General features: G+C 44.3%; 1 protein-coding gene across 1 annotated transcript in view; it reads right to left on the bottom strand.

Moving 5' to 3' along the window:
- Positions 1-23,794, bottom strand: part of LOC140198437 (uncharacterized) — a 36,882-nt gene that overhangs the window by 4,110 nt on the left and 8,978 nt on the right. The window contains exons 4-5 of the mRNA XM_072259527.1: positions 20,736-20,828; positions 9,948-10,043 (exon numbers count right to left, since the gene is read on the bottom strand). Coding sequence (XP_072115628.1) covers positions 9,948-10,043; positions 20,736-20,828 — 189 coding nt within the window. The remainder of the gene's footprint in view (positions 1-9,947; positions 10,044-20,735; positions 20,829-23,794) is intronic.

The raw sequence follows: 23,794 nt of genomic DNA, 5'->3' as shown, positions 1-23,794 counted from the left end.
AAAGAGGAAGGGATATCCTAAGGGGAGTAAGAGGAGGCCGTGGCTGACAAGGGAAGTAATGGACAGTATAAAAATAAAAGAGAAGAAGTATAACATAGCAAAGACCAGTGGGAAGCCGGAGGACTGGGAAACTTTTAAAGAGCAACAGAAGGTAACTAAAAAGGCAATACGCGAAGAAAAAATGAGGTACGAAGGTAAACTAGCCAAGAATACAAAGGAGGATAGTAAAAGCTTCCTTAGGTATGTGAAAAGGGTGGCTAACGTTGTCCCTCTGTTCAAGAAGGGAGGAAGAGAGAAAACAGAGAATTATAGTCCAGTTAACCTGACGTTGGTGGTGGGAAAGATGCTGGAGTCAATTATAAAAGATGAAATTACGACACATCTGGATAGCAGTAACAGGATCGGTCCGAGTCAGCATGGATTCACGAAGGGGAAATCGTGCTTGACTAATCTTCTGGAATTTTTGAGGATGTAACTGTGAAAATGGACAAGGGAAAGCCAGTGGATGTACTGTACCTGGACTTTCAGAAAGCCTTTGATAAAGTCCCACATAGGAGATTAGTGGGCAAAATTAGGGCACATGGTATTGGGGGCAAAGTACTGACATAGATTGAAAATTGGCTGGCTGACAGAAAACAAAGAGTAGCGATTAATGGGTCCCTTTCGGAATGGCAGGCGATGACCAGTGGGGTACCGCAGGGTTCAGTGCTGGGACCGCAGCTGTTTACAATATATATTAATGATCTAGATGAGGGAATTAAAAGTAACATTAGCAAATTTGCCAATGACACAAAGCTGGGTGGCAGTGTGAGGAGGATGTTATGAGAATGCAGGGTGACTTGGACAAGCTGGATGAGTGGGCAGGTGCATGGCAGATGCAGTTTAATGTGGATAAATGTGAGGTTATCCACTTTGGTGGTAAGAATGGGAATGCAGGTTATTATCTAAATGGAGTCAAGTTAGGAAAAAGTGAAGTACAACGAGATCTAGGTGTTCTTGTACATCAGTCAATGAAAGCAAGCATGCAAGTACAGCAGGCAGTGAAGAAAGCTAATGGCATGCTGGCCTTCATAACAAGGTGAATTAAGTATAAGAGCAAAGAGGTCCTTCTGCAGCTGTACAGGGCCCCAGTGAGACCACATCTGGAGTACCGTGTGCAGTTTTGGTCTTCAAATTTGAGAAAGGACATTCTTCCTATTGAGGGAGTGCAGCGTAGATTCACAAGGTTAATTCCCGGGATGGCGGGACTGTCATATGTTGAAAGATTGGAACGACTGGGCTTGTGTACTCTGGAATTTAGAAGGCTGAGAGGGGATCTTATTGAAACATATATTATTAAGGGATTGGACACACTGGAGGCAGGAAGCATGTTCCCGCTGATGGGTGAGTCCAGAACCAGAGACCACAGTTTAAGAATAAGGGGTAGGCCATTTAGAACAGAGTTGAGGAAAAACTTTTTCACCCAGAGAGTGGTGGATATATGGATTGCTCTGCCCCAGAAGGCTGTGGAGGCCAAGTCTCTGGATGCTTTCAAGAAAGAGATGGATAGAGCTCTTAAAGATAGCGGAATCAAAGGTTATGGGGATTAGGCAGGAACTGGATACTGATTGTGGATGATCAGCCATGATCACAGTGAATGGCGGTGCTGGCTCGAAGGGCCGAATGGCCTGCTCCTGCACCTATTGTCTATTATTTAAATGGTAAAAAAATTTCAGCATTCTGCTGTGCAGAAGGACCTGGAAGTGCCTGTGCGTGAATCACAAAGGTTGGTTTGCAGGTGCAGCAGGCTATCAAGAAGGCACATGGAATGTCCGCCTTCATTGCTGGAGGGATTGAATTTAAGAACAGAGAGGTTATGCTGCAATTGTACAGGTTACTGGAGAGGCCGCACCTGGAGTACAGTGTGCAGTTCTGGTCTCCTTACTTGAAGAAAGGTATATTGGTTTTAGACGCAGTGCACAGGAGGTTCACCAGGTTGATTCCAGAGATGAGGGTGTTAGACCATGAGGAGAGTTTGAGTCGCCCGGCACTGTACACACTGGAATTCAGAAGAATGAGAGGAGATCTTATAGAAACATAGAAAATTATGAAAGGGTTAGATAAAATAGAAGCAGGAAAGTTGTTTCCACTGGTAGGCGAGACTAGAACTAGGGGACATAGCCTCAAGATTTCAGGGCAGCAGATTTAGGACAGAGATGAGGAGGAACTGCTTTTCTCAGAGAGTGGTGAATCTGTGGAATTCTCTGCCCAATGAAGCACTGGAGGCTACCTCAGTAAATATATTTAAGACAAGGTTCGATAGATTTTTGAATAGTAGGAAAATTAAAGATTATGGGGAAAAGGCAGGTAGGTGGAGATTAGCCAATGGCCAGATTAGCCATGATCTTATTGAATGGTGGAGCAGGCTCGATGGGCCAGATGCCCTCCTCCTGCTCCTGTTTCTTATATTCTTATGTATATTCTCCCCGGGACTGCGTAGGTTTCCTCCTACAGTCCAAAGACATACAGCTGGTAGATTAATTGGTCATTGTAAATTGTCTCGTGACTAGGCTAGGGTTAAATCAGGGAACTGTTGGGCGGTGTGGCTCGAAGGGCCGGAAGGGCCTATTCTGCATTGAATCTCAATAAATAAATAAATGAACTTCCATCTTTAGAGTACTCTTAACCTTTGGAAAAAAAGATCAAGGGACTCATTTTTTTTCAACCTCTGAAACGCAATGTACACTTCTTATATTTTCTTGATCAGACTCTCAGTATCTCTTGTAAATTAGGGTTCCTTAAATTCACTGTGTTTCCACTTCACCCACTTGATGTCACACACTTAAAATCACCCCCCCACATGTTGCATTTGTTTCTTACCCTTCAAACAACCTCTTCCAATCAACACCTGTTAGATCCCTATCTCAAAGTTAGCCCTGCTCCAGTTTTGGATCTAACCTGCGGACCTATGATATCCTTTTCCAGCACCATCTTAAAACTAAAAGAATTATGGTCACCACAGCCAAAGTGTCCCCTGACTGGCACCTCAGGTACTTTCCCTGCCTCATTCTCCAGAGGAGGTCCAGTACTGCACCCTCCTGTCTCGGTCCCTCTATATATTGACTCAGGAAACTTTCCAGAGATTCATGTTTCAAGATTATTTAATGTCATTTCCTGTACACAAGTGCAAGAAGAACAAAATAATTGTTACTCTGGCGCATGAGCTACAGTTTGTTGATGACTGTGCACTGGTTGCCCGCTCTCTCGAAGACTTACAGGAGATCACCAGTTCCTTTGCCAGTGCAGCCAAAAGCTTCGGATAGACAATCCGCCTGATAAAGACGGAAGTTTTATACCAACCGGCTCCTGGCTCAAGCTACGAAGAACCAACTGTCCTCATTGATGACACTCGTCTCAATGCTGTCAACAAGTTTTGCTACCTGGGCAGCATAATAACATCCTCAGCTTCTCTGGATGTAGAGATTGAGTCAAGAACCAGAAAAGCCTGCTTTGCCTTTGGTCAGCTGAAAGATCGTGTTTGGTCACAGACCATCAAGTTGGCCACCAAGTGCAATGTATACAGGGCTGTTGTCATATCAACCTTGTTATACGGATGTGAGACATGGTGCCCATATCAGAGACACTTACGCCAGCTTGACCAACTGTAGCAGCGTCATCTACATTCTCTGATGAAGGTCACCTGGTGAGACAAGGTTTCCAATACCGAGGTCCTCTCTTGAGCCGGAATGCCAACAGTTTCAACCTTGGTGATGTCAGCCCAACTGTGCTGGGCAGGACATGTTGTCAGAATGCCTGACGGAAGACTGCCCAAGGACATCTTGTATGGCCAACTGTCCAGTGGTACCCGAAAACGAGGATGCCAGCGACTACGGTACAAGGATGTTCTGCACAGGAGCCTCAAGAAAGCTGACATTGCCCCATCAACATGGGAGGATCTGGCTCAAGATCGTTCACTGTGGAGGGACACCATCAGAAAAGGTGTGGACGCTGCTGAGAACAAGCTCAATGAGGCAACAGAGGAAAGGCACAGGAAGCACCACAACAGAGCTTCTGCCCCTGCTGCCCCTCCAGATTTCACCTGCCAAGTGTGTGGCAAGCAGTGCCTGTCAAGGATCGGCCTGTACAGCCACTCCAGGATGCACATATCAAACCCCACTAACTGACTGAAAGGAACCATCATCATCCTATGGGATGGATAACCAGAGAGAGAGTGACTCTGGATCTGATGCAGCACAAAAGATGCAAAATAAAAGGAACACATAAAGAATAATAAATATAATACATAAGACAGCTAGTATACATAGAAGTATGTCCATAAAGTGACACTGGGCTGTATCATGTTTGCTGTTGTGTGCTGGGGCAGCAGGCTGAGGGTAGCAGACACCAACAGAATCAACAAACTCATTTGTAAGGCCAGTGATATTGTGGGGATGGAATTGGACTCTCTGACGGTGGTGTCTGGAAAGAGGATGCTGTCCAAGTTGCATGCCATCTTGGACAATGTCTCCCATCCACTACATAATGTACTGGGTGGGCTCAAGAGTACATCTAGCCAGGGGCTCATTCCACTGAGATGCAACACTGAACGTCATAGGAAGTCATTTCTGCCTGTGGCTATCAAACTTTACAACTCCTCCCTTGGAGGATCAGACTCCCAGAGCCAATAGGCTGGTCCTGGACTTATTTCCATCTGGCATAGTTTACATATTATTATTTAATTATTTATGGTTTTATATTGCTATATTTATACTCTATTCTTGGTTGGTGCAACTGTAATGAAACCCAATTTCTCTCGGGACCAATAAAGTATGTCTATCTATCTATAATGTCAGCGATGGGAAATAGTAAAGCAGTGGTGGAGTGAGTGGGGGAAGGTGTTGATCGGTCTCACTGCTTGTTGAAAGTAACTGACTTTGAGTCTGGTGGTGCTTGTATGGATGCTACACAGCCTCTCCCCGATGGGAGTGGGATGAACAGTCCATGAGCAGGGTGTGTGGAATCCTTCATAAAGTTGCTGGCCCTTTACCGACATCTTACTCTCTACACTTTATGTCCTTGATGGCACGTAGGCTGGTGCCAGTGATGTGTTGGGCAGTTGGACCCATTGTGGAGCCTTCCTGTTTGCTGCAGTGCAGTTTCCGTACCAAGCAGTGATGTAGCTTGTTAGGCTGCCCTCTACTGTGCACCTGTGGAATAACAGGAGTATGGATGTGAGAAGTCCAGCTCACTTCAGCCTCCTCAGAGGGGTGAGACGTTACTGCACTTTCTTTACTGTGTAGGATGTGTTCTGGGACATGGGAGGTTGTGTGTGATGTGCACTCTCAAGAGTTTGAAACTTCTCACAATTTCCACTGCTGTGTTGCCAATAAAAAAGAGGGTGCAAGTTCTCTTGAAGTTAATAACCATCTCCTTTCCTGAATATATTTCACAAATTCCACCCTGCCCAGGCCCTCAACACTTTTACTGACCCAGTCAATACTGTGAAAATTAAAATCTCCTACTAATACAACCCTGTCATTCATACAACTGTCAGAAATCTCTCTACACACCTCTCCTTGTGTTCTCGCTGAATATTGAAGGGTCCATAATCCAACCCAATTAGAGTGACACTCCCCTTTTACCCCAAGTTCTACACATACACTGGACGATCCTCCAAGGATGTCATCACCAATCACTGATGCTACCTTCTCCCTTATCAAAAGGCAACATCCCCTCCTCATTTACCTGTACCTCTGTCATGGCTGTAGCATCTATACTCTGGAGTATTGAGTTGCCAATCCTGCCCTTCTCCCAGCCATGTTTCTGTTATGGCTGTAACTTCCCAGTCCACAGAGTCACCCATACTCTGAGTTTACTCACTTTACCTGTTAGTCCTCATGCATTGAAAGTTTAACTGAGTATTCTTTTCCTTTCCCTGGCTATCCTGATTCATAAACTTGCTCTCACAAGTTACTTGTTTACCCCATGTCTTGGACCTGCTTAGAAGCTCATCCCACTCCCAAACTTTCTTGCAAGGGTATTGGTCTCTCTCTGGTTCAAAGGTAACCTGTCCCTCTTCTACAGGTTGCCTCCATCCCCAGAGGAGATTCCAATGACCCAAGAACCTGAACCTCTGCCCCTGCTCCAGCTCCTCAGCCATGAATTCATCCAACCTATTTTTCTATTTCTGACATTACTTGATGTCCCAATGCTCATATTCTATAGTCCATATTATAAAGACAAGCATGCCATGTATGTTCTTCTCAACACTATCAACTAATGTTCCCTCTTTAAGAGAACAATGAACTTGGAAATTTGCCTTCAACTTCTACCCTGCCCTTAAATTCACTTGGTCCATTTCTGACACCTCTCTCTCCTTTCTCAATCTCTCTATCTCCATCCCTGGGGATAAACTGTTTACTGATATTTTTTATAAACCCACTGACTCCCATGACTATCTTGACTATACCTCCTCCTACCCTGTCTCCTGTAAAAAATGTCATTCCCTTTTCTCAGTTCCTTTGTCTCCACTGCATCAGTCTCCAAGATGAGGCTTTCCTTTCCAGAACATCAGAGGTGTCTGACTTCTTCAAGGAACAGGGTTTCCTTTCCTGCCCTCACCCACATCTCCTCCAATTCCTGAACATCCACCCCACTCCATCACCCTGGTGCCTTAACAAGGATAAAGTTCTTCTTGTCCTCACCTATCACCCATGACCCTCTGCCCAGCACATCATTCTCCACAACTTCCACCATCTTTAATGGGACCCTATCACCAAACAACATCTTTATCTCCCACTCCTGCTCTGCTTTCCACAGGGATTGCTTCCTCCATGATTCCCTTGTCCATTCATTCATTGCCACTAACCTGCTTCTTGGCATATCCCTGCAAGTGGACAAGTGCTACACCTGCCTATTCACCTCCTACATCAACTCCATTCAAGGCCCCAGACAGTAGCTCCAGTTGAGGCAACACTTCACCTGCAAATTTATTGCGGTTGCTCACTATATTCGGTGCTCCTGATACAGCCTATTCTACATTGTTTAGATGTGATGTAGATTAGAGTCCATCTTTTTGAGTCCCTTCCCTCCATCTGCAAAAGAAACAGGATTCCCGGGTGGCCAACCATTTTAATTCCAATCCCCATTCTATCATGTCGGTCCATGGCCTCCTCTACTGGAATCATGAGACCATTCTCAGGTTGGAGGAGAATCACCTCATATTCTGTCTAGGTAGCCTCCCACCTGATGGCATGAACATTGATTTCTCCAACTTCCAGTAATTTTTCCCCTCACCCTTCCCTCTTCTATTATTCCCCACCTCTGGCCCCATTTACCTCATCTCTTCTCCTCACATGCCTATCACTCCCCCTGGATGCCCTCCTCCTTCCCTTTTTCCCATGATCTAGTCTCCTCTCCTATCAGATTTCTTCTCCAACCCTTTGTGTTTTCCACCTATCACCTACCAGCTTTTATTTGATCCCACTCCCCACTCACCTGGCTTCACATATCACATTGCAGCTTGTACTCCTTCCTCTTCCCCAGCACCTTATTCTGGCTTCTTCCCCTTTCCTTTCTAGTCCTGATGAAGGTTCTTGGCCTGAAATTTCAACTATTTATTCATTTCCATCGGTGCTGCCTGACCTACTGAGTTCCTCCAGCATTTTGTGTGTGTTGCTGTGAACTTGGAATTCTCAGTCTCTCGATTCAAAGTTCTACCATGTATTGCAAATGTCCAAGCTCTATTTCGACACTACGGTATGCATGACCTTGTAGTTTTCAAGATTAAGTTCCATTTAAGGGAACTGTGAACTTGGTTCCAATTTCTACTCTGCCCTTAAATTCACTTGGTCCATTTCTGACAACTCCCTCTCCTTTCTCGATCATTCTGTCTCCATCTCTGGGTAATCTGTCTCCTGATATTTTCCCACAGCTGTATTGACTACAGCTCAACCCATGCTATCTCCTGTAAAAATGCCACTCCATTTTCTCAGTTCCTTTGTCTCTGCCACATCTGTTCCTAGGACGAGGCTTTCCTTTCCAGGACATCAGAGATGTTTGACTTCTTCAAGGAACAGGGTTTACATTCTACCACAATCGATGCTGCCCTCACCCACACCTCCTCCATTTCCCTCACCCCGTCATCCTGGCACTTTAACAGCGAAATATTTCTCCTTGCCTTCACCCACCACCCATGAGCCTCTGCATCCAGCACACCATTCTCCGCAACTTGATTCTCAAGTCGGAAAATCTCAGAATAAAAAGTGTCGTGGCAGATTGTAACATTGTAACAGTGACTGCTAGTCTCCCCTTTCGCTGTCAAATGGTGGACATTTCTCTGTCCCTTGTTGGGGAGTGTGGGGGGAGAGAGAGAGAGAGAGAGAGAGAGAGAGAGAGATAGATATCCTGTGATATGTGGAACCGTCAGGTAAATAATAAATTTTGTTGACTGCAGATCATGGTCCCTCTTTGAGTGTTTTGCAGTTGATTGTTGGGCAGTGGGAACTGATGTTCGCCTCCTCCCTCACCTCCACCCAAGGCACCAATGAGTTGCCTCCAGGTAAGGCAACACTTCAGCTGCAAATCTATTGGACCTGTCTACTGTAACTGCTGCTCCTGATGATGCCTCCTCTACATTGTAGAGACGTGATGTAGATTGTGGTACCGCTTTATTGAGTATCTTCCCTCCAACTTCAAAAAAGCAGAGTTACTGGTGGCCACCATTTTAATTCCAATCCACATAATGACATGTCAGTCCAAGGCCTCCTCTACTCCAAGATGAGGCCACTCTCAGGTTGGAGGAGCACACCTCATGCTCCATCTGGGTAAGCCTCCAACCTGATGGCATGAATATTATTTTCTTCAGCTTCCAGTAATTTCCCCCTCCCCCTTCCCTCTTTTCTTATTTCTCATCCTGACACCCCCCCACCACCTCTTGTCTTTACACCTGCTTATCACCCTCCTTTTTTCCCAAGGTCCACTCTCCTCTCCTGTCGATCCCTTCTCCAGCCCTTTCCCTTTTCCTCCTATCAGCTCCCAGCTTCTTACTTCATCCCACTCTCCACCCACCTGGCTTCACATATCACATTGCAGCTTGTAATCTTTCCTCTCTCCCAGCCCCTTATTCTGGCTTCTTCCCCCTTCCTTTCCAGTCCGGATGAAGGGTCTCTGTCCGAAATGTGAACTATTTATTCATTTCCATAGATGCTGCCAAAACTGGTGAGTTCCTCCAGCACTTTGTGTGTGTTGCTATGAATTTGGAATCCCTAGATGGAGTTCCATTTGCTAATGCTCTACCCAACTTCCCATCTGATCCATATCCTATTGCAAACTTGGGCAACTTTCCTCACTATCCGCAACACCACCAATTCTCATGTCATTTGTAAACTTACTAATCATACCTCCTACACTAACAACCAAGTCATTAACGTATATCACAAAGTGCAGAAGTTCTAGAGCTATTCACTACTGTAGACAAGTAGATGCTGACTTCAAATCAAAAAAAATTCTTCCAACACTATCTCTGCCTTCTGTCACCAAGCTAAGTTTAGATCCACTTAGCTGGATCACCTTGGATTCTATGTGGCCTCTGGGGCTTACTGAAAATCCATAATCAGATCCCGACCTTCCCAATTATACACAACTCTAATGACTTACCTCAGACACAGAATGAAATCCCCTGAATTCAAGCCAAAAGTTCTAGTCTCCACATGCTAGAAGGAGTACCAAATCCCATCAGCTCACCTACTATGAGACTCCAAAATCTCTGTGCAGAACTTCCAACAGAATCCAGCAAACTCTGGGCCAGATTTGCTCTTGAATGAGAGCAGCCAGTTGGGACAGAGTTGATAACATTCTGGAGATTTCCCTGCAACTGCTCCCTTTAGAAGCTGAAGTGATGGTGAGACCAAGGGAAAGTTTTCACAGTGATTGAGTTCTTTAGAAAATGTTTTGATTTTGATACTTACTGAAAACTGGAAAGGATCTGGATAACGTTATCACAACTGTGACTGCTGATGCAGTCAATATGAACCAGATTGGAATGTTAGTCTTGCAGCTTTGATCTGAAATGTACATGAGTGAAGCCACTGAGTAAATTCACACTGATTCTCCACACCCTCTCCCAGCTTAAAAGTACATTTAACACAGTCATATATCCAATGGCATTCATGAGACAAAGCAGCAAGTTAGTCATAGTTCAAAGTAAATTCATTATTGAAGTAACACACATCAAAGTTGCTGGTGAATGCAGCAGGCCAGGCAGCATCTCTAGGAAGAGGGACAGTCGACGTTTCAGGCCGAGACCCTTCATCAGGACTAACTGAAGGAAGAGTTAGTAAGAGATTCAGCATCTGCAGAATTCCTGTTGTTTGCGTCATTATTGAAGTGCTTTATTTGCCACCATTTACTAACTTAAGATTCACTTTCTTGCAGGCATTCACAGCATAACAGGGAAATTCGACAGAATCAATGAATAACTACACACACACAAAGACAGACAAATGGCCAATTCAAAAGAAGGTGAACTGTGCAACTAAAATAAGCATGAGTTGTAGAGTCCTTGAAAGTGAGTCCATAGTTTGGGGAATCAGTTTGGTACTGAAGTGAGTGATGTTATCCACGCTGATTCAGGAGCCTCAAGGTTGAGGGTTAATAACTGTTCCTGAAGATGGTGATGTGGGACCTAAGGCTCCTGTGATAAAGTTTTAAGGATACTGGGGGACGTAAGAAAGGATTCTTGGACTCTTGTAAATAACGGGTTAAAATTAAGTGCGAACTTATGTGTGCTCTGTTCTGGATAGTGTCCTTGACTGAGGGACTGCTTGTACCTTGTTTATATTAACGATTCACAGCTGTCCCTTGAGAACGACATGGGGACTGAATCCACACAGGTTGCATACATCATGCCTTACGATTTCACATCACTGATCTAAGTTCCCTGGTTTGTTTAGGGAGAATTCACTGATAAGACAAGAATCTGTCTGTAGTTAAAACCTTGATTTAGTCAACTCTCTTATCTAAGTAATTAAGTTTTGCTCTAACTGACTTGACGGGAATATCTGTTGAAACTGAGTGCTCTTTGTCTCTTCAGTTCTATAAATTGCCATGTTTCTGAGTGTTACTGTGACGAGGTCCTGAATTACCCCGATGAACTGTGCTTTTGAAAAGAGACAGAGACAGAGAGTTATTTAACACCAACATGTTGTTTTGAAAACAGAGAGAGAGATGAAGACTGCTCACAGGTTGTTTATACTTTCTTCAAGGATATCGCCTGCTTGTATTCTCACACAGAGAGAGGAACGAGGAGTTACTTGAATGACGGGTGGTACCCAGTACGGGAAGATGAAATAGAAAGTCAGATGATAGACCAGAGACACATGTTTTGGGACATTGAATGAGCTTTGTTGTGCCCGCAGAAAAAGTGAGTTTTTGGAGGATCGATCAGGCAGATCAATCAGTCGCTCTTGCAGTGAAAAGAAAAGGCAGTGACCAGTAGGGAGTTGTCCATGTGTCCACCCTTGCCTGGGTGATAGCTCCACCATAGAAAACCGGTCCCCTTTGTTGAAGTCACAGTTGGTGACTTTTAAAGGATTTCGCGGGACAACGAGAAGATCGACGGCATCAGCTCACCTGAAGACTCAAATCTCTCCCTCTCTCTCTCCATCACTACTCAACTAAATACCACGAACTGAACTGAACTTTACCCATCATTGCAGACTATCTTTTTACCCCTAGACTTGAAGAAGCTTGATTTTCATATATTTCCACACTTGCTGATATACTTACTCATATATAATCATTGCTAACCTGTTTGATTTATCTACATTTATATTATTGTATTGTGTAGTTACTAATAAATAATAATAGTAATACTGGACTCCAAAATGTTTTCCATCTCTGCTGGTTCTTTATTCCTATCATGGGGTACGTGACAGTTGCACAGAAGCTCGTCATGAATCACCAGAGAGAGAGAGAATTTCTGTCTCTTTGCTGATCGGCTTCGAGCTTCTCACTGGCTGAGCTCAAACAAATAAACTGGTGAAAAGGATAAACTAAAGAACTGTGTGTGGTGTGGTTATCGGTCTGGTCAATTTAAGTTTACACCTGTACCTTCTACTCAATGGCAGCAGTGAAATGCTGGGTGTTCTTGCTGATGGATGCTGCTTTCTTGTGGCAGCACTCCTAGCTGTGCTCAATAGCGGGGAGGGCTTTGCCTGGGATGGGCTGGGCTGTGCCCACCACTTTTTCTAGCCCTTTCTGTTTCTAGGCATTGCTGGATGTCATACCAAGGCAAGATGCAACCAGTTAGGATACTCTCCACCATGCATCTATACAAGTTTATGAAAGATTTAGTTGACATGCTGAATCTTTGCTAGCTCCTAATAAAGGAGCTGTCATGCCTTCTTTCTGATGGCATGTACATGCTGGTTCTGAACAAAGGAATTTAAAGTTATTGACCTTCTCCACCTGCAATCCCTTAAGGAGGACTGGTTCATGGACCTTCCGATTCTTCCACTTGTCATCAATAATCAGCTCTTTCGTTTTGCTGACGCTAAGTGAGAGGTCGTTGTTGTGGGACCGTTCAACCAGGTTTTCAATCTCCCTCCTATTGGCTGATTCATAACCACCTTTAACTTGGCCAACAACAGTATTGTCATCAGCAAACCTATAAATAGTGTTGGCACGTGGCCAAGTGGTTAAGGCGTCAGTCTAGTGATCTGAACGTTGCTAGTTCGAGCCTCAACTAAGGCAGCGTGTTGTGTCCTTGAGCAAGGCACTTAACCACACATTGCTCTGCGACGACACCAGTGCCCTTCCCTTGGACAACACTGGTGGCATGGAGAGGGGAGACTTGCAGCATGGGCAACTGCCGGTCTCCCACACAACCTTGCCCAGGCCTGCGCCCTGGAAACCTTCCAAGGCATAAATCCATGGTCTCACGAGACTAACGGATGCCTATTTACTTAAACCTATAAATGTCATTGAAGCTGCGCTTAACCTCACAGTCATAAGTGTAAAGCGAGTAGAGAAGGGGCTAAGCACACAGCCTAGTGGTCAGCTGTGCTGATGGTGATGGTGGAGTGATGTTGTTCACAATCTGTTGTTCACGAGACGCTGTTCACAAGATGTTGTTCGCAAGTGAAGAAATCAAAGATCCAGTTGTACAAATAAGTATCGAGGCCCAGTTATTGGAGCTTAGTGATTATCTTCCAGAGGATGATAGTGTTGAATGCTGAGTTGTAGTCAATGAAGAGCGTCCTGATGTTTGCATCTTCATTGTCCAGATGTTCCAGGGATGAGTGGAGAGCCAATGAAATGGCATCTGCTGTTGACCTGTTGTGACTGTCGGCAAATTGAAGTGAATCCAAGTTATTTCTCAGGCAGGAACAGGAGTTGATATGTTTCATAACCAAACTCACAGAGCTCTCCATCACTGTGGATATAAATGCTACTGGATGATAGTCATTGAGGCAGATCACCATGAGCTTGTTGGGCACTGGTGTGATTGAAGCAGTACCTCAGACTGCCGAAGCAAGAGGGTAAATATGTCAGTAAACATTCCTGCCAGTTGATCAGCACTGGTACACTGTCTGGGCCAGATGTTTTCAATGGGTTCACACTCCTGAAGGTGCTCTTACATTGGCTGCATAGACAAAAATCACAGGGTCGTCAGAGACTGTGGGATCTCGTGAAGGTGCCTACATGTTCTGCTGGTCAAAGTGAGCAGAGACACCACTGAGCTCATCAACAACCTTTACGTTGCTTGTTTTTGCTTTGTAGGAGGTGATAACATTCAAGCCCAGTCACAGCTGTCAAGCATCCTGGTCAGGTCAGCATCTATGGAACAGAGTAAACAGTCAACGAGTCCTGATGAAGGGACTGAGCCCAAAATGTCGACTGTTTACTCATTTCCAGAGATGCTGCCTGACCTACTAAGTTCCTCCAGCATTTTGTGTGTGTTGCTTTGGATTTCCAGCGTCTGCACATTTTCCCGTGTTTGTCAAGCATCCTTCAGTAATTCAGGTTTGGTCTGGAATTCCTACTTCAAATGAGAGAATACACTTCAGGCTCTCAATTATCACCAATAAAAATGTGTTATTAATTGCTCAGCCAATTAACACATAACTTATGTAATGCCCTGGTTTACAACTTTACTGTTATGCTGTAGGTATTTCATTTAGTTGTTCTGTAAGAGCTGCTGTTTTACTTTCAGCCTGTTTGGGTTACTGTTGAAGATAAGGGATGATGAGGATTGTGTGCCATCCAATTAGGATGCCGGAACCTGGCGGAGGTTTTTTTGGTGAGGGGCTCTGAGGTTGGTCTCAGGGATTTTTGCTTAGCGGGAGATGAAGAAAGAAAACGCTGGGGATAACCGGTCGTACAATATGACCCAGTGTGAGACGCGTTTGTTCGAGATGGATTGCGAATGAAGTTCAGAAGGTGGTGTGTGCTTTCACGCAGACTGAGTGCCCAGCACGTGAGCGACGGGGAAGTTCAAGATTAGCTCAAACTTGTGCACATTTGACTGTTGAATTAGAATGGGCCCTTTTCTTTTTGTTTTCTTTACTAACCCTTAATATAATTCCTTTAATCATTGCAGTGTTCTTTCTTGCCACTAATTAGTATCAGGATAGCAGATTACACAGCATCCACACAAACCGGGTTTGGGGTGGGACAGCTAACTCAATCTTGAGAGTTTGGCGGGACCGGAGAGTGCCTTCCCTAAACCTACACAGCCAAGGAAACCAGGGGTTCCAATACCTTTGTTAGGCCACTTTGAAGGCAGAGCAGAATGGCTGGAATTTCTGGAAGCAATTCGGAAGGCACAGGATATCTACATCTCAAAGAGGAAGAAGTATTCTAAAGGAAAGATGACACTGCCTTGCTCACAAGAGAAGTCAAAGCTAACATAACAGCCAAAGAACAGGCTTATAACAGAGCAAAAATCAATGGCGAGTCAGGGGATTGGGAAGCTTTGAAAAAGCAACAGAAGGAAAGTAAAAAAGTCATTAAGAAGGTATAGATGGAATACAAAAGTTAGCCAGTAATATTGAAGAGGATAATAAAAGTTTCTTCAGATACATCAAGTGTAAAAGAGAGGTGGCAGTGGATATTGGAACACTGGAAAATTATGCTGGAGAGGTAGTACACACCAAAGTTCTGAAAGAGGTGGCTGTAGAGATCATAGAGGCATTAGTAATGACCTTCCAAGAATTACTAGATTCTAGAATGGTTTTGGAAGACTGGAAAATTGTAAATGTCACTTCACTCTTCAAGAAGGGAGAAAGGCAGAAGAAAGGAAACTACGGGCCAGTTGGTCTGACCAGGAAGACACTGAAGTCAATAACTAAGGATGAGGTCTCAGAGTACTGGGAGGCACATGACAACATAGCCGGCAGTCAGCATGGTTTCTTCAAGGGAAAGTCTTGCCTGACAAATCTGTTGGAATCTTTGAAGAAACGGCATGCACTACAGACAAAGGAGAATTGGTTGATGCTGTGTACTTGGATTTTCAGAAGGCTTTTGACAAGGCGGCACAGATGAGGCTGCTTAACAAGCTCCAAGCCCATGGTATTACAGGAAAGATTCTAGCATGGATGGAGCAGTGGCTAATTGGCAGAAGGCAAAGAGTGGGAATAAAGTTAGCCTTTCCCAGCTGGCTGCCAGTGACTAGTAGTGTTCCTCAGGGGTCTGTAGGACCGATTCTTTATACGTTATAAGTCAATGATTTGGATGATGGAATTGATGGCTTTGTTACAGAGTTTGCAGATGATATGAAGATAGGTGGAGGGCAGGTAGCTTTGAGGAAGTAGAGATGCTACAGAAGGATGCTACAGATTCTGCAAAATGCAGATGGAATACAGTGTCGGGAAGTGTATGGTCATGCACTTTAGTAGAACAAATGAAAGGTTTGACTATTTTCTACATGAAAAAGAGAATACAAAAAGCTGAGGTGCAAAGGGACTTGGGAGTCACTTGTGCAAGATTCCTCAAGGTGAATTTGTAGGTTGAGTCAGTGGTGAGGAAGGCAAATGCAATGTTAGCATTCATTTCAACAGGACTAGAATATAAAAGCAAGGATGTAATGTTGAAACTTCATAAAACATTGGTGTGGCCTCACTTGGAGTATTGTGAGCAGATTTGGGCCCCGTATCTTAGAAAGTTAGAAAGGATATGCTGAAACTGGAGAGGGTTCAAAGGAGGACCACAAAAACAATTCTAGGATTAAATGGCTTGTCATATGAAGAGCGTTTGATAGATCCGGGCCTGTATTCACTGATATTCTGAAGAATGAGAGTGACCTAATTGAAACTGATCGAATGGTGAAAAGCCTTGACAGAGTGGATATGGACAAGCTGTTTCCTGTGGTGGGAGAGTCTAAGACCAAAGACACAGCCTTAGCGTGGAAAAGCAAGTTGTAGAGGATGTGGAGAGTCTGCAGAGGGACATAGATAGGTTAACTGAGTGGGCCAAGGTCTGGCAGATGGAATACAACATTGGTAAATGCAAGATCATCCACTTTGGAAGGAATAATAGAAGATCAGATTATTATTTAAATGGTGAAAGATTGCAGCATGCTGTTGTGCAGAGGGACCTGGGAGTGCTTGTGCATGAATCGCAAAAAGTTGTCTTGCAGGTACAACAGACTATTGGGAAGGCAAATGGAATGCTGGCCTTCATTGCTAGAGGGATTGAATTCAAGAGCAGGGGGATTTTGCTGCGACTATACAGGACACTGGTGAGGTCGCACCTGGAGTACTGTGTGCAGTTCTGGTCTCCATTCTTGAGGAAGGATATACTGGCTTTGGAGGTTCACCATGTTGATTCCAGGGATGAAGGGGTTAACCTATGAGGAGAGATTGAGTCGCCTGGGACTACACTCTCTGGAGTTCAGAAGAATGAAAGGGGATCTTATAGAAACACACAAAATTTTGAAAGGGATAGATAAGATAGAAGTAGGAAAGTTGTTTCCATTGGTAGGAGAGACTAGAACTAGGGGACATTGCCTCAGGATTTAAGGGAGAAGATTTAGGATGGAGATGAGGAGAAACTGTTTTTCCCAGAGTGTGGTGATCTGTAGAATTCTCTGCCCAGGGAAGCAGTTGAGGCTTCTTCACTAAATATATTTAAGAAACAGTTTGATAGGTTTTTACATAGTAAGGGAATTAAGGGTTATGGAGAAAAGGCAGGTGGATGGAGCTAAGTTTACACACAGATCAGCCATGATCTTATTGAATGGTGGGGCAGACTTGATGGGCCGGATGGCCTACTCCTGCTCCTGTTTCTTAGGTTCTTATGTTCTAGAGGAGGGTTCTTTTAGAACGGAGATGAGGAAGAATTTCTTTAGCCAGTGAGTGGTGAATCTGTGGATTCTTGGCCGTTGGCTGTGGAGGCCAAGACTATTTTGTTTATATAAGGCAGAGGTTGATGGATTCTTGATTGATCAGGGCATGAAGGGACATGGGGGGAAGGCAGGAGATAGGGACTGAGAGGGAAATTGGATCAGCCATGATTAAATGATGGAGCAGACTCGAGGGGTTAAATGGCCTAATTATGCTCCTATATCTTATGATCATATTGTCTTCCAACCTGGCTCAATATAACAATGTATGGAAACACTCCTCCGCCATCAGAGCTCTCCCCCCTAATCCTTCACACCCCTCTACAGTGATCAATGGGCAGAAGCAGAGAAAGCACCAACTGGGCCCAGGCTTCTTCCGATATCCACCACTGCAAGAGATGGAGACGTCCCTTCCTGCTCCAGTCCCACCTACTCTTGAGGGGAGGGTGTGGTGAGGACAGAGGAATTGGACTCATCACCATCAGTGACATCACTTTACATCTTCCCTTCACACTGTTACCGATAAACAGCACTACTCTGTCCCTTCACCTTCTCTACCCTAGCTATACTCTTCAAAGTTCAATTCCCTGTCTCCTTTCCTTTACTACCATCTCTGGTTTCTCCCAGTGCAGTATTTCCCTAAGCACCACATTGCTGAAGGGAATATTTGACTCAGTTTGAATAGGATTTCCTCTCATTTTATTGTTAACCATTTTTAAACTCCAGTAATCCTTTCACTTCTGCTCTATTTAGAATTCTTAGGGTACGTCCACACTACGCTGGATAATTTTGAAAACAAAGCTTTTTCTCTTTGTTTTGACCTCCCATCCACACAGAAATGGCGTTTTCAGCTCCTGAAAATGAAGATTTTCGAAAACACTCTCCAGAGTGAATAAATCTGAAAACACTTAATAGCCGGCGTAGTGTGTATGGGATAAACAGAGAGACTTAAAAAGGCTGTCATGACAACACCACAACAACAATGAATTTTTCTGCTTCTGCTTGGTACTGCGCAAGCTGTTATAACGCGCAGTGTGAACGGCGTGAAAGTTAAATTGTAAAGTGAGTTGTTTTTTTGACTATTTAAAAATGCTGTCATGACGTGCCGGAACAGATGTTCGTTGTTTTCTTGAACGCAATCACCTAACAATTTCAGAACAGACAGCAACGAGACTGAAGCCGGAAGGGTTAGAAATGTACTCACCAAATACTTTGACCATTGCTTACTGAATAAATTATACTCACTTTGCCCTGTTTTCAGTCCTTGCTTGTATGAAGGTAGTTTACCTATTTATGCAAGTACTTCTCTGACAATAGATATGTAACAGCCTAATGTAACATTGTATGGAGATACAAGATAACACTGATGCAGACGTTTTATACATTTAACAAGGTGCTTTATTAATGCAATATAGTTAGTCAGTTTTTCAATGTTCGTCATCAGCTGGGTCATACTGTCTGTGAACTCCCTGTCAGTTGCCTCCATACGCTCCAGTATTTGTTTTTTTCAGTTTTAAGTCCTTCTATGCAAGAGCCAAGAGCAATTCCTTTAAAGTTTTTCTACTCTGTAATTGGACAAATGCGCACTAAGTGTATCGTTTCCTCTTTGCTTGTTTTCTGTGTGTCCTGCGCATGCCCAGTTGGAGGAGATTCACCCAAATATCCGCCTAATGTGGGTGGAGATATTTTGAAAAACGCTTAGTGTGGACGCCTGTCGGTTTTACGCGAAACCGGCGTTTTCAAAATTATCCGGCGTAGTGTGGACGTAGCCTTAGTTTCTCGTCAATCCCTTCCCCCTTGTTACTACCTACAGTCTTTGCCAACTCCCCGTTTACCAACCCCACCCTTTCCATTACAACACAGGCCCGACCTCAGCTGGGCTCTATCCAGTTGGCACAACTCTTGCCATCTCAGCATTGGTGCCAATTTTTATGAAAAGGTATTCCTTTTACCAATTTTCCTGGACTGTCTGCTGCACTGCCAATTTACACAGGGCTTGGTTTATAATCCAGATATTACGAAGCTCAAGTTCTTGCTTTCAACTTGGTGGCTAACTCCCTATTCTGATCACTTACTGTAACAACTACAGCAACCAGATTTACCCCCTCCCTTCCCATCCCTCTCCAATTACCATGAGATTTGCCCAATCCCTGCACAGGGTATACTTTGGGTTTCTGCTTTTGTCTCAAAGACACATCTTCCATGAACTGAAGAGTCTGCAGAAACTATGACAGTTCTATTTGGCTCCAGATCATGGCCGTCCATTCTGTAGCCTTTTTCCTTGTCCTCTGAGGTATTAAGTGCACCTTACTTGTTGAAAGAGAACAGTCATTATCGATTTTCTCCTCAGCCCGTTGCAAATTTCTATTATACAACTCACTGGGAGCCCAAATGGTTTGGGTGGAGCCACCCCCTGCTCAGGACTGCCTTACTGTACAAGGCTCCCCACACTGCAGTCAAGTGCACAACCCTTGTGTCATACCTCAGCTTGCACTCAGTGTGTTAATTAGATAAAGACACTGTATCTGTTATCAATGCTCACACATTTTCCTGCCACCTTAATAACGATAGATCCTCCTGTCCTCAGCAGAGTCAACTGAAGGAGCTGGGTGAAGGGGAACAAAACAACACCAACAGAATCAATGGTTGTTGTTGGGGTGGTTGGGTGCACTGAAGTTTCCAAGTTCCAAACACCTTGATCAGCAGAAACAGTTTCTAATCAACCTGTCAGTCACTGTTCACATCCTGAAAACTGTAATTATTTCACTCTTAACTGTCTAGTGCATCATTGGTTCCTGTAAACTCTGCATATAACTTTTCCAACCTGGTGGGATTGTCTCATGTTTAGGACATTCATTATCACAGCATTCCAGCAAATTTCCACTGCCCTCTGCAAAGACCAATACGTCCTTCCTGTGACGTGTGGCTCTGATCTGCAGACGTGGTTTCACCAGAGTTTTGATGGGTGTAGTACAACTCCTATTCCCCTGTACTCCTGTACTGTAGGTCTAAAGGCCCACTTTCCACTGGCTGCTGCTAGGGAGCAGTTCACCTGGTACGGGTGAAGTATGAACTCCTAGGTCTTTCAGCTATTTGAGCACTTTTTCCCTTGTAATAGTAACTGCACTCACTTCTCTTCCTTCACACACTACATCTGGCACACTGTTAGTGTCTTACACAGTGAAGAATGATGCAAAATACTCCTATCTATATTGATATAGCCTATCAATATTGGGTCAAAGTTCCAGCAGGTCTCCCAGTCCCCAGCTGTAGACTGTGGGGCTGAGGACTGCAGGTGCCGGTGTTCCATATAAAGCAGTTCACAATGTACTGACTGGGATACTCATTCCATTCCTGCACTGAGCACCATAGCCACCATTTTAATGTAATTTAAGAATATTTGTGCACATACCTTTAGACACAATCCAGCAAATGAGGGCAATGAGGATGAAGACAAGAGCCACAATGTTACAAATATTCAGTCGCCACCACCACTGCTTGTCATCTAGAGTCCACAGGGAGAAATGAACAACAACATTAGAACTGTTTCAAACTGTTTCAAAACTGAAGTAACAGATCAACACAAACAGTTCTATATATGTTTCAGTGGACAAGTGTTCCAGATAACAGACATGGACTGGGATTGGTCAGGTTGGCTGTGATAATGAATGTCCTAAACATGAGACAATCCCACCAGGTTGGAAAAGGACCAGGTGTCAGAGCAATGCCGTGAGGGAGGTTCAGAGGGTTCACTCCACTGTCAGTGTGTGCAGGTCCCCGGACAGACTAAAGGTCTTGTGGTTAGTTCTAGAAATATATTGTAAAACCTGGGTATCCATTATCCTCAGGCCGTGAAGATGGAACTGGCAGGAAGACTGCAGTCTCTCTGTGTACACACTGAGCCAATGAGACAAGATCCCACTGTAAATAAGCTCAGTCATATTATAAGACCATAAGATATAGGAGCAGAAGTAGGCCATTCAGCCCATCGAGTCTGTTCCGCCATTCAATCATGGGCTTATCCACTTCATCCAGTCATAGAAACATAGAAAATAGGTGCAGAAGTAGGCCATTCGGCCCTTCGAGCCTGCACCGCCATTTATTATGATCATGGCTGATCATCCAACTCAGAACCCTGTACCTGCCTTCTCTCCATAACCCCGATCCCTTTAGCCACAAGGGCCATATCTAACTCCCTCTTAAATATAGCCAATGAACTGGCCTCAACTGTTTCCTGTGACAGAGAATTCCACAGATTCACCACTCTCTGTGTGAAGAAGTTTTTCCTCATCTTGATCCTAAAAGTCTTCCCCTTTATCCTCGAATTGTGAACCCTCGTTCTGGACTTCCCCAACATTGGGAACAATCTTCCTGCATCTAGCCTGTCCAATCCCTTTAGAGTTTTATACGTTTCAATAAGATCCCTCCTCAATCTTCTAAATTCAAGAGAGTATAAGCATAGTCGATCCAGTCTTTCATCATATGAAAGTCCTGCCATCCCAGGAATCAATCTGGTGAACCTTCTTTGTACTCCCTCTATGGCAAGAATGTCTTTCCTCAGATTAGGGGACCAAAACTGCACACAATATTCCAGGTGTGGTCTCACCAAGGCCTTGTACAACTGCAGTAGTACCTCCCTGCTCCTGTACTCGAGTTCTCTTGCTATGAATGCCAGCATACCATTCACCTTCTTCACCGCCTGCTGTACCTACATACCCACTTTCAATGACTGGTGTACAATGACACCCAGGTCTCGTTGCACCTCCCCTTTTCCTAATAGGACACCATTCAGATAATAATCTGTTTTCCTGTTCTTGCCACCAAAGTGGATAACCTCATATTTATCACATTAAATTGCATCTGCCATGAATTTGCCCACTCATCTAACCTATCCAAGTCACCCTGCATCCTCTTAGCATCCTCCTCACAGCTAACACTGTCGCCCAGCTTCATGTCATCCGCAAACTTGGATATGCTGCATTTAATTCCCTCGTCTAAGTCATTAATATATATTGTAAACAACTGGGCCTTGCGGTACCCCACTAGTCACTACCTGCCATTTTGAAAAGGTCCTGTTTATTCCCACTCTTTGCCTCCTGTCTGCCAACCAATTCTCTATCCACATCAATACCATATCCCCAATACCCATTCATCCCAGTCATCCCCATTCCCCTGCTTTCACCCCATACACTTTGATGTCCTGGCTAATCAAGAACCTATCTATATCGGCCTTAAATACACCCAATGACTTGGCCTCCACAGCCACTCATGGCAACAAATTCCAGAGATTTACCACCCCCTGACTAAAGTATCTCCCTGCATCTCAGTTCTAAAAGGACGTCCTTCAATCCTGAAGTCATGCCCTCTTGTCCTAGAATCTCCGACCTTGGGAAATAACTTTGCCATATCTAACCTGTTGAGGCCTTTTAACATTTGGAATGTTTCTATGAGATCTCCCCTCATTCTCCAAACTCAAGGGAGTACAGCCCAAGAGCTGCCATATGTTCCTCATACGGTAACCTTCTCATTCCTGGAATCATTCTCGTGAATCTTTTCTGAAACCTCTCCAATGTCAGCACAGGTTTCCCCTGCCATCCGAAGGTACAGCGCTCCTATGAAACTGTTTGTAAGCCGAAATGCCGTAAAGCGAAGAAGCAATTACCATTTATTTATATGGGAAAATTTTGTGAGCATTCGCAGACCCAAAAATTACCTACCAAATCATGCCAAATAACACATAAAACCTAAAATAACAGTAACATATAGTAAAAGCAGGAATAATATGATAAATACACAGCCTATATAAAGTAGAAATACTTTTCCACAATCATTGCCGGCATTGTTCACCGAAGCGAAAATCTCACGCATGTGCTGTTGGCAAAAACACTCTCTCCAGTAACCTTTAAGCTATGAAGCTGCCAAATCATATCAAACAACACGTAAAAATACACAGCCTATATAAAGTAGAAATAATGTATGTACAGTGTAGTATCACTTACTGGAATTGGGAAGACAGCGCAGAGCACACTGATGATGGTGTGTTAGACTGAGTCGTTGCAGGCCGGGGTGGTGCAGTGGCCCCCACCCTCCAGGCCGCCGACCGATACATTGCCGCGTAGCATGCAGGGGTCCAGCGGTAGCTGGGAGGCACACAGCACATCTTTAAGAAAAAAGCCAAAATAAACATGCTAATTAATTAGGTGCCACCTGACACATAATTGTCGGCACAGATCAATGCCAATTGCCGATTGCATCGCCTCTGATCTGGGCCGACATTTACGTGTCGGGCGGCACCTAATTAATTAGCATGTTTATTTCGGCTTTTTTCTTAAAGGTGTGCTGTGTGCCTCCTGGCTACCACTGCATTCTTCGCGAATCGGTATCTGTCCATGGCCCGGGGGTTCGGGTGGTGGGACACTGGGGTGTCATCTCATCGTTGTCTGTTTCCATTAGAGCAGGCGGCTCATCTTC

Source organism: Mobula birostris, chromosome 5, assembly GCF_030028105.1.
Source record: "Mobula birostris isolate sMobBir1 chromosome 5, sMobBir1.hap1, whole genome shotgun sequence".
Taxonomy (NCBI): Eukaryota; Metazoa; Chordata; class Chondrichthyes; order Myliobatiformes; family Myliobatidae; genus Mobula; species Mobula birostris.
Note: the sequence above shows the minus strand (reverse complement) of the source record. Positions and strands in the feature narration are given on the sequence as shown.